Raw genomic sequence first — 14,377 nt, 5'->3', positions numbered from 1 at the left:
AGGCTCCCAGGTAATGCCTTGTACATTAGAACATGACCCATGATAAAATTTTTAAAACACAAATCATTAAATTTTTCCTAAAGTTATTTTCTGTTCAATAGTAGTTTTCATTAAGTAGTAGTCACTCTTTGGTGGCAGATGATCTATAATTTATACAAACGTAGCTTAAATATATTGCTTTGTTTCCAGTACTCCCTTGATATGGCCCAGTATCCTGTGGGATTGTTTGTTTTAACCCAACCCACCACACTGAACTGAAATATTCAGGGACTAGGGATTCTTTGGTCTGTTATCTGGTTAGTAACCCCTAATGCAAAGAGTACAGAGCATGGTGTTTCAAACGCAGGCACCACTGACATTTAGGGCTGGCTAATCCTGAGTTGTAAGGGCAGCCCTGTGCATCAGACTGTGGTTAGCAGCGTCTCTGACCTCTACCTGCTACCAGTAGCACCCTTCCCACCCCCTAATTTCTGACAACGAAAAATGTCTCCAGGAAGCAAATTTTCCCCTGGTTGAGAACCATGGTCCTAATGCATGACCCCATTATTGCCTACAGTAAAGTTTGGCCACTTTTGTCTATCTATACTTTAGCTATGGGCCCAATTCACTCAGTAAATATTTATAAACACAGGAAAAGTCAAATATTTAATATTGGGGGCATGACAAATGTCAAGAAACTGAGGCCACAGGTTGTTAATTTTAATTATTAACTTCTGTTGGGCTCAAGGACACAATCTAACTTGGAATTCACTGACTTTGCTTAATATATAATTAAGCATATAATTAGTATATAATTTTACTTTATTTATATGGCTATTAAGTATTCATAGCCACTCAGGTCACATCAATCAAGCAAGTACCAGATCCGATCTCAGACACTATGTCACACCCTCTGGGGCTACTCAGAACATAAGATATGGTATCTCCCTTCAAGCTGTGGGAACACATTGTAATATATTATCAGACTCCAGACTGACATTTTGGAGTAAAAATATTCAAGTGCCCTTTTGTGTGGGGGATAACAAAATCATCCTTGAATTTCTTGTCATTTTGTTTAAATTAAGAAATAGACACATGAAAAAGCATAAGCAAATTACAAGTAATTCCATGTAAAAACCCAAGAGATCTCTATCAATAATAATAACAACAAATAGTTTATTTAATAGCACAAAAGCTAGAGAAAGGTAGAAATTTCAGCAAGATCTCAAATGCAGTGTTTTTAAGGAAATGTCTCGATAGTTCAGGTCTCAAAATGTAGCATTCAGTCTTCCGCATGCTTACATAACTCTAGCACAAAATCATGTCAGGAAAAATCACTTCTTAGACATGTTTACCTTATTTATTAAAATTATACAACTTGCCCTTTTATGTAGTTGTGAAATTAAAGTAACAGAAAAGAATTTAGGAGACAGAAAAATGAAAGAGTTGAACCAGGCTATCAATAAAACACTATACCAACTAGCACTATACCAAACTCAGTGAAGAATTGAAAGGAAATCCATCCATTCATTCATTCAATGAATATCTACTGAGGGTTTCCTGTGTGCCATACATTGTTCTAGGCTCTGAGGCTACAGCAATAAACATAACCAACAAAAATCTTGCCCTCAAAAAGCTGACATTCTACCCAAATAATTCTTATGTAAGAGAAGCAAATGAAATGCATGATGTAAGAGAAAAGAAATACAATGTGAGTGCTGCTCCCACCAACATGCAATAGGAAGAGTCTGAAGGAAGGCTTGCAGCAATGCGGAAGAATCAGTGGGGGTGGGACATGAGATGAGCCTTAAATGATGGAGCTTGATTCAGACCCTTGCTACTCAAGGTGTGGTCTAAGAATCAGCACTATCGTAACACACAGGGACTGGTTAGCAATGCAGAATCTTGGACCCATTCCAAACTTGCTAAATCAAAATCTGCACTTTAAAAAGAATCCCAGGGAACTGCTTATGGACACTGAAGTTTACATGGCACTATAGGTTTCTGGTCAGGCTGGCATTAAGTGTGAACTGGGCTGGTGGGACGGAGAAGGCAATGGCAACTCACTCCAGTACTCTTGCCTGGAAAATCCCATGGACGGAGGAGCCTGGTAGGCTGCAGTCCATGGGGTCGCTGAGTCCAACATGACTGAGCGACTTCACTTTCCCTTTTCACTTTCATGCATTGGAGAAAGAAATGGCAACCCACTCCAGTGTTCTTGCCTGGAGAATCCCAGGGACGGCAGAGCCTGGTAGGCTGCTGTCTATGGGGTCGCATAGAGTAGGACACAACTAACGCGACTTAGCAGCAGCAGCAGGGCTGGTGGGAAATACAGACTGGATTAAGGCCTATCGTCAGGTTGGAAGTACTGAGGGCCTGGGATTGAGGATATCCTTTATCATCTGAATGGATAATGAAAGTGTGCTGTATATAAATGCAAAGGAATGTTATTTGGCTATAAGAAGAACGAAATCCTGCCATTTGTGACAATGTGGATGAACTTGGAGGGCGTTATGCTAAGTGAAATGTCAGACAGAGAAAGACAAATACTGTATGATCTCACTTATATGGGGAATCTAAAAAAATACCAAACTTACAGAAAAAGAGGGTAGATTGGTGGTTGTCAGGGGAGGGTGATGGGGGAAACAGGTGAAGGTGGTCAAAAGGCTCAAATTTCCAGTTAGAAGATTGTTACATTCTGGAGATGTGATGTGCAGCATTGTGACTTATAGTTAACAATACTGTTTTGTATACTTGACAGTTGCTAAGAGAGCAGATCTTAAAAGTCAGAAGGACCTGAATTTGAATTCCCAGCCCTCCCACTTCTTAATTATGTGATATTTGGGTCAAATTATTCAAGCTCACTGAGCCTTTATTTTGCATTCCAGTAAAATGGAAGAAAAGTAATATGACCTCAGAGGGCCCTTGTAAAGATTCAATAAGGTAACATATATATAGCACTTAGCCGTCCCTGACAGAAAGAAAATGGAACTCATTAACGATAGCTAAATATATTGATAGCAATGATATGCTATCTTCTGAGACAGATTGAAAAGGAACAAGACAAACATTTCTTGTCTGCCAGAGCCCCAACACCATGGTGGGTACAGCCCTACAATAACCTGCAAGTTAGGGAACTCCATCCTCATTTTAAACTGGCACTTGTGGTTTCCCAAAGGTGCCTTCCTAATGAGATGACTGCAATTGCTATTACTATTCTTATTTTTAATCTCGTTACTGTTAGGTTACTCTCCGAAGAGCCTGCCTCCCTGCTGGAGTGGAACTTCAAACAGGGTGGAGGCAGGGAGGGACTTGCCGAAACCACTGCTATGTATGCTGAGTTCAATAATACGTCCTGCGAATGACCCAATCTCATTTCCCAGGCCTCTATTTCCTCATTCATTTTTCTGCCGAGGTGCCATCTGTTTTCCAACTTCCGTCTCTCTTACACGTGCTTGTGATGAGGACAAGCCCCAGTCTGGTCGCCCTCCCCCACAACCCCCCAACTGGTAGCCCGAGAAGTAGGGGTAACCCCAGTTCTCAGGCACCTGAAGCCTGACGGGGGGCGGGGAATCCGGAAAGACGAGAGCGACCACGGGCCCCGCCCAGCGGCGCGGCCGCAGCTGCGGACAGCGGCCCGCGGGGGCGAGCAGGGGCCGGGGCCCGCCGACTCGGACTCGGCGGCTCTCTGCGCCCCTGCCCTCGACCAGGTCGAGGGCTCGAGAAGGAATTCCGACGCCCGCCAACTTTCAACTCCACACTTCTCCGAGGCTGCGCCGCCCGTGCCCTCGCACGCCTGCCTGCAACGTGGCCGCGTCCGGGGCGGCCTCGGACCCCGCGGGTCACCCGAACTCTTCCCCTCTCTCTGCAGGCCGAGCCGTGCTCCACGCCCCCCAATCCCCGAGTTCTCCTCTCCGCGGGCCAGGGGAGCCTCCCTCTTCTCCGGCTCCAGGAGCCCCAGCCGAGCCCCTTCCCCGCGCGGAGTCGGAGCTCTCCTGACCCCGCCCGGCCGCGGGGCGGGGGCGGGGCCAGCGGCGGGACCGCCCCCAACCGCCTCCCCGGCCGGGCGGGCGGCCGGGTGGCTGGGGCGCCTCCACCTCCTCTTCCTAAAGCGGCGAGGCGCAGACGAGCGGCATCACTGGAGCCCAGGTCCCGGCCACTGCCACCCGCGGCGCCCGGCTCTCAGTTGCAGCAGCGGCGGCCAGAGCGGCGCGCGGGCGCCAGAAAGGTAGCCTGAGTCCCGGGGAGCCTCGCGGCGGGCCGCGCGCGCCCCCCGCCCCGTCACCCCACTCGTGTGTGTCCTTCCAGGCCCCGGTCGAAAAGCCTGAGAGGGCCGCCGACCTACCCCCGGAGGAGGAGCCAGTCGCAGCCCGAGGCGCCGCAGCCGCGCGGAGCCGCTCTCGCCTTCATGGCCCACTCACCGGTGGCGGTCCAAGTGCCCGGGATGCAGGTGAGGACGCCGGGGCCGCCTCCGCCCACGTGACTGCCCGCGAGCGGCGTCCCGGGGCTCCCCCGACCGAAGCCGGCCGGGCGCTCGGGCCAGGTGACCCGGCCGGGGCTCTCGCTGCTGCCCGGCGCGCGAGCGAGGCGGTGCGGAGCGCCGGGCGGCCGCGGAGGGACTGGGGCGCGCGGCTCGCTGGGGATGCCGGGGGCTGGGGGGACACCTGCGCCGGCTGAGCTGCTGCGCTTGCGGGGGCGGCAATGGAAGCGCTTCACTTGGGAGACATGGAGGTGTCTCGGAATTCGTGGGGTAAAACGCAAGTGGTGCTTACACACACACACACACACACACGTACGTTGGGGCGGAGCAAGGCAAGGGGGTGTCGGTGGTGGCGGCTTTGAATTGGGCTCTTCCTGTGTGCGTAGAGCACAGAGCGAGGTGACTTTTTCCCCTTTTGGGGCTGCTGCTTTGGGGCCAAGTTGTGTCTCGCTCCCCCCACCGGGCCCAGCCGTAGTGGGGTGTGAGAAACGCAGGGTCCTAAGTTAGAGCAGCGGAGGTGATGACTCTCCCGCCCTCACCCCCTGCCTTTCCCACCGGAGGGCTGTGGCAGTGTGGTTGTTGCAAAGCTTTTTGTCCTGGACGACAAGATATTACGGCCTGGGACCTAACTTTTTACCTTTTACATCTTACCAGCCCTTCCCCCTTACATTTTCATTTTATTAAAGAAGAAACAGGCTATGTCCACAAACTTTCTACATTGCTACATTTTTAAATCGGTGCATTTCAGTTCAGTTCAGTTCAGTCGCTCAGTCGTGTCCGACTCTTTGCGACCCCATGAATCGCAGCACGCCAGGCCTCCCTGTCCATCACCAACTCCCGGAGTTCACTCAAACTCTTGTCCATCGATTTGGTGATGCCATCCAGCCATCTCATCCTCTGTCGACCCCTTCTCCTCCTGCCCCCAATCCCTTCCAGCATCAGGGTCTTTTCCAATCAGTCAACTCTTCGCATGAGGTGGCCAAAGTATTGCAGTTTCAGCTTTAGCATCAGTTCTTCCAATGAACACCCAGGACTGATCTCTTTAGGATGAACTGGTTGCACCTCCTTGCAGTCCAAGGGACTCTCAAGAGTCTTCTCCAACACCACAGTTCAAAAGCATCAATTCTTCGGCGATCAGCTTTCTTCACAGTCCAACTCTCACATCCATACATGACCACGGGAAAAACCATAGCCTTGCCTAGACGGACCTTGGTTGCCAAAGTAATGTCTCTGCTTTTTAATATGCTGTCTAGGTTGGTCATAACTTTCCTCCCAAGGAGTAAGCGTCTTTTAATTTCATGCTATCTACTAAATGTTATCCAAGTTGAGTAGCTTTTAAGCATTCACGGTTTATTTTTTTTTTATTTTGCTAGACAGCCTAAACACCCCCACTTATGAATAGGTAAAAGACTAGAAACACTTAAGCCTCATTATCTTCTAAAAATGTGAAAGCAAACGTTTTCTAAGTTCAGAAAAATATGTTTAGTAAATAGCTTATGTTGCTAGTAGAAATCAAAGTGCCATGGATTGGGGCCTCAATGTACTAAATAATGCATGGAATTCATCTTAAAAAAAACAGTTGGTCATATTTGATGCATGATCACATGAAAAAAGTGATTTTTAAAATGCTTTCCCCGAAAAGGATTGTTTGTGTCGGACATACATCTAACCTAAGACTCCTGTGTGTCCTAAGCACCAGGCCTTTCAGCTAAATACAGGACAAGTCTGGGTTGAGTCCCAGGAAATCGATGTGTAGTTAATTAAAAAAAAAAGAAAGAAAAGGCAGCAAAAGGGAAATGCGAGACATTAGGGCCTTTTAAAAGGTTAATCCATTCAAGCTTTACAAACTGCCTCAAGCTTCCTTCTTCTCACGCCACCCTCTCCTTCCCTCCCTCCTTCTCCCCAGCCACTGCCCCTCACCCCATTCATTCAGTTCTGCCTTTGATTATATCCAGAGAATTCGTAGTTTGCCTTATCAACTACAGTTTTGCTCTGTCTGATGTGGAAGAAAGTGGGAAAACTTTCCACCGTGCTCTCTTTTCCCCGAAGGGAGTAGAACAGTCCGCGTGTGAAGCGCGTCTCTGAGTGTCTCAGTAGTCCTCGCTCGTTGTGTGCACGCGCTGCCTGCGTGCGTGCGTCAGCAGAGTGAGCAGCTCCCGATCAAGTTTGATTCTGGGGAACACTGCGTGCTGAGGAGAAAATGGTTTCTGGTCTTTATTTAATTTGTCTGACTTTATTTGATTTATATGGTTTCTGGTCCTTATTTGATTTGTCTTTATTTGATTTACATGGTTTAGGAACTCCTTACTGTTCAGTATTTCTTATGGCTCCTTCCTTTGTTTCATTATCTGAGTTCCCTATCTTTTGAATTTTTAAATTTTTAAAATCTTCATTAAGGTGGGTTAGAATGTGAGTCTCATATTTTAAATGATAAATTCTGCCTTTCATTTTATGCCTACCCGAAGTTGTGATGACTTTGGGAAGGGCAATCATCTCAACATTAGCAAAGAAGAGAGGAATACTTGTCACTGTCTCTATCTGAATGAAATGGTAAATTCTTACCTTCTTATTTCCATGCTCTCTGTAGATGTGGTTCTTAAGCATTTGGGGCAACAAAAAAGTTTTCCATAGTTAAAATTGTGGAATATCCTAAAAACAAATTTGATGATTTGCAGTGTGACTCTTGTGCCTAGACTACTGACTATTCTTTTGTTTAAAAGTAGTGAAGATGAGATGCAGGAATATATCACGAGCTTGTAAAATTTTCCTCGAGTTTTCTGCAAGAGTTAGGAGCAACTTTTAGATCTTCACAGTAGTGAGAAAACTTGAGTTAGCCATGTGTTCCTGAAATTAATGTATAGTAGTTCCACAAATCAGGGTGAAGTGGTCGATCAGCCAGTAACTTTTTAACAGTTTATTTTAGGGAATTATGAAGATTGATGGAAAAATGATTTTTCCAGAAATAAAATCAAAATTACTTTATCCGCAGTGTTTTTCTCTCCAAGGAGAGACGTGAAGTCGAGCTACCTGTTCTATCACTTAAGACTTTCAGCATTCATGATGTTCAAACAAAGAAATTTCTGTTGCCTCTAGTTTAAAATAGAAAAGAAACTTGGAGTAATGAAAGAAAACCCAGGATTTGGTCCAGTTAAAACCCTTCCTTATGAATTAGTTATTCAAACTCGTATTGTTAATATTTCTTCATATTGTGGTAATGAAATTTTTACCATATTACACCAAATGTGAAGGATATGAATTTTTTGATGCTTAATTTGTGCTTACTTTTGTAGTATATCACTAAAGGAATTTTCCATACCAGGAGCTGAACTCTTGAAAATGTTTAAAGCACAACTTAAAATAAACCAATAAACCTGTTTCTTTCCTCTCAAGTATTTACTCTTTAATGATTTAAAACATGTTTTTTCTTTGAAGTTCACAGTTGTAAATCATACTTAAGTTTAAGATATTTCCCCTTAGAAACTGCATGAGTATTTATGAAGACAAGTGTTCTAAATTGGATGTTAAATCTTTCATAAAGTGTGGGTGAGAGAATGAAGTTAAATGTTGAATTAGAGTACTCAGTGTTGTTATGCCTCTTGTGAAAGAATTATTTTAAACTTCCTGTTAAAGAATTTAAACATTAGCCTTCATGTATCTTTAAATATGATCAAGGTGGTACAGTTTTTAAATGGTTGTTATTTGAGATGTGAGATGGAAATGAAGGTTAAGACTTAATGAACACATTATTGAAGACCTTTATCTAAGAGGTGGAAAACGTTTCCTTGCATTGGTGAACCTAGTTACTGGGTTCTGGGAAGGATACAGAAGTATACTACATAATGTCTGCCCGTAAAGATCTTAAAATGATGTTGGGGAATTAAATCTAGTACATGAAACATGAAATAATGCAAAATCTATGATACTTACTCTGTAATAGAGGGTTTTGACTGGAAGAGTTGAGGTCGTGCCCCCAAAAGATTTTAGGGTCCATAATGGAAGGGTATTTCCTTGCTTGGAAATACCCTGAGCAAGTGTGTGTATGCACACAGTCTTGGTTCATGGGATAAAAATCACTTGGACTATGATGAAGAATTGCAATAGAGAAATAGTAGGGGGTAAGATTAGAAAACTTGATTGGGTCCAGATTGTGGCAGTTCTTGAATGCTAGGGAAGGGTTTGGCCTTCGGACTAGCCACTATTGTTAAGTAAGGAAGATTTAATGAACAAAGTTATATATAGGAAGAGAAATCTTAAGATTGGATGAATGGATGAAATGGAGGATTGAGAGATTTCAGGTAGTTTGATCAACTGAGGCAACTTCAATGAGGCAGTCATATCTGTACAGATGCAATGGACCTTGCATTGACTGATTGCCTTCCATATGCCTTGTACTATGAGGTAGAAAATATAATTACTAGACTTAAAATTAGCCAGTTACAGAAGAAAACATCGAAGCTGTCCTGATGTCGAATATGGGGAACTGGGACAATTACGGTACATCCAAAAAAAGCTGGAAAGTCAGGGAGAAGAGCCAGATCTGGTAGAATATTAATGATTTCTGTTGTAGGCTTGTGAAGTTTGAGGTAACAATGGGATGACAAAAATGTAGAGCTGTATGTCTGTTACCTTGACTGTGGTGATGGTTTCAAAGGTGTATGTATATGTGCAAACCCATCAAATTGTATACATTAAATATGTACAATTTTTTTATATCAACATGCCTCAGTAAAACCAGTTTTAAAAATGTCCAGCAAATACTTGAGGATATAGATCTGGAGCTTTAGTCATTCATCAAACAGTTACTGAGCATTTACTTTTGGCCAGTTTCTTTACTTGAAACTGAAGGATGGGAGCCATGAAGGAGGGAGAGGTCATAATGTCAGAGAGCATGTTGGAGTGAGGGCTCTCATGAGGCAGGAAGCTAAGGTGGAGGATTAGCTTGTAAGAAAAGGAATGGTGACTTAAGATGCATTCGGGGATGAGAAAATGCATCAGGATCAGGAAGGAGTTAACTGGGGTGGGGGAGGAATTCTTTATTTTACTCTCATCATGAAACCTAAATTGGAGAAGGAATTCAGCTTGGTGTCAGAATCTAGTATGTAGGTTTCTTACCTTCCTTCCACCTTCTGAAGGGACTAATCAGCTTTGTAATTTGAGATAGAAAGAGATAGAAAGCAGTGCTTGCACTAATACGTAAACCCAAACCATTGTCTTGGTTGATAGGTGATTGATACAGAGATGATGAGTATGTTGCTGATGATGGGAGAAGACCAGCTGAATCAGAATGATCAAAGACAGTTCTTTTAGCTGGGAGAGTTGGAGGTAGTTGTAAGGTATGGGGTAAGCAGGCTGGGGGCTTAACAGAGAGTAGACAGGAATTGTTCATGGTAGGACATGTGCCTTGAACACTAAGGAGGGTCTAAAAATGGCACAAGAGGACAAAGGTCCATCATATATCTCCATTGTCTGAGTCATAGCAAATAAGAGAATATAATTTAGCTGGTACCTAGGAACCATTGAATATTGTGATACTGTGTTTTTTTTTTTTAATTCTGCCTTTCATTTATTCAGTGACCTTGAGCACATCATCTACAAAATGGGGAATAATAAAAGCTGTGTTTCCTTTGCCTCAATGAGATGTTATTAGGATGAATTAACTATCATCTGTGGAGTATATTTTGAACTCCTTCATCAAAGGTGTTATGATGTGTATGGGTAGTTCATTCTGCAAAACAATGCTAGGCTAATCACGTGAAAACACTGTCATTATCTCTTCTCACTCCTGCTTGGTAACCTACAGTTTTCCTGTTGAAATCCAGTCTCCCACCCCCACCCCAAAACACACACACAAATACCACCACCACCAGACCTGAAGTCTTCTGCTCAACTTTCCAGACTTCCTGTTATCTGGCTGCTCTCTACAGATCTATACTTAGTTATTTCTACTCTCCAACAAGAAAGCTGTTTTGTTCTACCATGCCAGTTACAATTCAGTAATCACTAAATGCCAGACCCTACCTGATTTTCAAGGTCTCCATCTTACTTTCTCCATGAACTTCCTCTGATCTTTCCAGACTACAGTAATCACTCCCATTTCCCAGCACCTATTATATCCCTTGTCAGTAGCAGACAGTCCAGTCCTTGGTTTATATACTGCCTTAGATTTTTCCTAATTATATATGTTATACTTGTCTCTCAAACTAGGTTGTAAATTTCCTAAAGGCAGGGACCATCTAGTTTACTTCTTTTTTCCATTAGGTATGAATCATGTGTAAAAGTGTTGGTTAGTGACTACAGTACATATAGACTAGAAGTTTCTGACTTTTTCCATTCTGTTTTTGTAAATATGTTGTGTGATGCTTGAATTCTTGTAGATCATGAAGGGTAATTTATGTGTGCACACTGAAGACGTTTTCTACTTACCAAAATGCATCATATGTGATAGGTCTAACAAAATATGCTGGTAACTAATCAGCTGTCCACACACTGAAACTCTTATTCTCGTCTTCCAAGACCTTTGAGAGAAAGAGGAGCCCCCATTGCTCTCCCAGTAACTAGGGCTGATTTCAGACAAATTTATGTCTTTGAGAAAAATAACCTTTTGTCCCTTGCCTGTGTCTCCCCCCACAAAAAAATACAAATAAATAAATAAAACCTCTTTACTTCTTTGTCCCAGCTGTCATATTAGAAAGAATCTGATAAATTTCACTGATATTGAGGTGTCTTTGATTAATGGCTCACTGTGTGACCTCTCCCATGGATGTTGTCCCTCCCCCAAATCCCATATAATTCAAGCAGATCTTCTGAAATGCACATTCAGAGAAACCAGGAGACCTAGTGCCAAGCAAATCCCATCCTTCTCCTCTGTTCCTGCTTGTCTCTCCCCATCACCTCTCACTGAGAATAGAGCTGTACTCCCTGTCAACCTCTTCTGAACTTGTTCCAGCATACCTCTGACAGCAACCCACTGAGCTTTCTTTTCCATTCATTTATCATATGGTCATAGACTAGAATGACCCGCGTCCTAAAATACCAGATTAGCCATTGGTACAACAGCTTTGGATATTCTAGCAAAATATGAACAAAACCATGGTTCACCCTTCCTGGGGAGTAAACAAAACTGTGGACAGCTTAGGTCTACAAGTTAAAAATTTTTCTAATTATCTTTTTTTAAACATCCACTTTCCTCCTTTGTGATCAAGTAATTTCACGAATGCACTGCTGAGGAAATCCAAGGCACTGTGTTTTTATCTTTTTCTCATGGAAAATATTTACAGAAAAAAACCTTTTCAGTGTTTCATTAAGATCCTTGTAACAAGAGATAGTGTTCTTAGTGGTATTTTCCTCCTCTCCCCCTTTCACTATTTTTTTTTAAGTGAGGAAAAATCTGTAAAACCCTATCAATTTAAAATGCGAAGGACTGAAAAAAGTAGGGTTTAAATCACCCATCATTGAATTTTTCAATTTGTTTATTACAGAACCATAGTGTGTCTAGCTGAAGAATAACAGTTGCTTTGAATCATAGAGATTGCTTCCCAGTATCAATTTAATGAAATTTTACTGGATTTGAAATCCATACCACAGTAGATATGTTAGGAAATTTCTAAGCACACTAGTGAATTACTCTACCAGATTTCAGTAGAGCCTGGTAACACAATCCAAGGAGTGAATTTTTGGCAGGTGGAGGAAGGACTTCAAGGACATCTAGATGCATCCAGATTTTTCTTTGAAAATGCATTTTTGCGTAGCTCTGTGAGTGCCTTTTTATCCCCCTCCCCCAGCTTTCCATTAAACCATTGGCTTTGGGACATATCACTTTACAGTATGTTATATTAAGCTAGGATTTAACTGCTTGCTGCACTATAGTATAAATAACACAGCAGTGGGTGGTGGGGAAGGGATGGGCAACATAGATAATCAGGTGGGGCATAAGTTGGTTTTAATGCAGGAAAAGTTGGGGCAGCTGAGCCAGTAGAAACCAAGATGTCATAATTTCTTCCCAGAACCTAGGTTCATCATTATCGTTGCCCCCTTGAGCTGGAAAAGTTTCTGGACCCTCTGGTCACAATTTCCTGCTGCCTGTCTTTAAGTAGAAGCACAAAAGAAACCAATCAGCAAAGCATGCACACATGCTGCGAAGTATAGGAATAGAAAATAGAACTTTGACCTATTGTGGTTACAGAGGCTATGGTCAGTGTGTCTGGCAGCCTCAGGGAAGAAGCATACTTCAACTGTGTGCTTTTTAAGTGCTCCTGACCCCATGAGAAGAGCAGTTAGTGAATTCATTATTTAGTGTCCTGTTTGCTTCTGTCGTTTTATTTCAGATCCTCTGTCTGAACTTTGCTCTGAACCTTCTGATGTGCTCCTTCTGTCAGTTAATGGTAATATAGTAGACTTCCCAAGTTGGATACTGGTGATCCAGGTTTAATGTTTTTACAAGTTTAGTCTTCATGAAACACCAAGGGGTGATTTAAGCTGGAAAATTATTAGCAGCAAAGTTTGGAAGGCCTGAGTGATGTAGGATATAGTGCTTGATACCTATCTCTGAGACACACAAAGTGTAAAGAAGTCAAGAAGATTATACAGTAACTGAAAAGATCAGACATCTACACATTTAAAGATCTAACAATGCAGAGCAGTAGTCAGTCATATAGTCATAGTGCTAGTCGCTCGGTCATGTCCAACTCTCTGCGACCCTGTGGATTATAGCCTGCCAGGCTCCTCTGTCTTTGGAATTCTTCAGGCAATAGTAATGAATCCCAAATGAGATAGAAATGGACATAGTAGCATTCCAAGGCAGAGAAGGCAATAGCACCCCACTCCAGTACTCCTGCCTGGAAAATCCCATGGACAGAGGAGCCTGGTGGGCTGCCGTCTATGGGGTCGCACAGAGTCAGACACGACTGAAGTAACTTAGCAGCAGCAGCAGCAACAGCATTCCAAGGAAGATCAGATTAAGGAAGGGAACTATCATTTATACAATGCTTTTATGCTCGGCACATGGGTTTTTGCCACTGCACTACATTGCTTCTAGGCAAAGCAGCCCTGAACAGACCCTTAAAGGAGAGTGGGAGACTGGCAGGAGAACAGGCATAAACGGGCACATACAAAGATCCTTCTATAACAGAGGTTGCCATGAACTATGTCAAGACCAAATTATGAAAGGCTTTGAATGCCAGAGGGCTTCCCTGGTGACTCAACTGGTAAAGAATCCACCTGCAGTGTGGGAGACCTGGGTTCGATCCCTGGGTTGGGAGGATCCCCTGGAGAAGGGAAGGGCAACCCACTCCAGTGTTCTGGCCTGCAGAATTCCATGGACTGTACAGTACATGGGGTTGAAAAGAACTGGACATGACTGAGCAACTTTCACTTTCTTTGAATGCCTGACTGAGCCAGTTATTTTTAACTCAATCTGCAACAAGGTGTTCTTTTTTTTTTTTTTAATCAAGAAAGTGAACTGATCAAAGCAGTGGTTTATTGTTTGGTTTTGGAAGATTAGGCTTGTAACCTAACAGGCTGGGTTGGAGAAAGGCTAGATATGCAATAGCCTAGGCTTTAGTTGTTAAGGGTGTGATCAAGGGCAGTGATGGTCAAACTTGAGCATGTATCAGAACTACCTGGAGGCTTTTTAAAACAGATTGCCAGGTCCCAGCTCCAGTATTTCTGATTCAAGTAGGTCTACAATGGCCATGAGCTTGCATTTCTAATGAGTTCCCAACTGCTCTGCTGGTCTGGGGACCACTATGAGCATGACTCAAGGAAGACTGCCAGACCTCGGTGATTGATTAGACATGGGAAGAGGAAAAACATGATAGTAAAGACTCAAAGATATGGCTGAGTTTGGGAGAAAATGTTTTTGTTTTTAAACTGTTGGATTTGAAGCACTGGCCACACAACCAAGCAGAAGCAAGTAGCAAC

The 14,377-nt window shown here is 43.4% G+C and overlaps 1 protein-coding gene across 1 annotated transcript in view; it reads left to right on the top strand.

The window, feature by feature from the left end:
• The window catches only part of STK26 (serine/threonine kinase 26), a 174,563-nt gene that overhangs the window by 97,717 nt on the left and 62,469 nt on the right, over positions 1-14,377 (top strand). The window contains exons 2-3 of the mRNA XM_088834306.1: positions 3,493-4,207; positions 4,288-4,429. Coding sequence (XP_088690432.1) covers positions 3,493-4,207; positions 4,288-4,429 — 857 coding nt within the window. The remainder of the gene's footprint in view (positions 1-3,492; positions 4,208-4,287; positions 4,430-14,377) is intronic.

Source organism: Moschus berezovskii, chromosome X (assembly GCF_049115385.1).
Source record: "Moschus berezovskii isolate FMDL1 chromosome X, NW_MosBer_1.0, whole genome shotgun sequence".
NCBI classification, from domain to species: domain Eukaryota; kingdom Metazoa; phylum Chordata; class Mammalia; order Artiodactyla; family Moschidae; genus Moschus; species Moschus berezovskii.
This window is presented reverse-complemented; position numbering and strand designations above follow the sequence as displayed.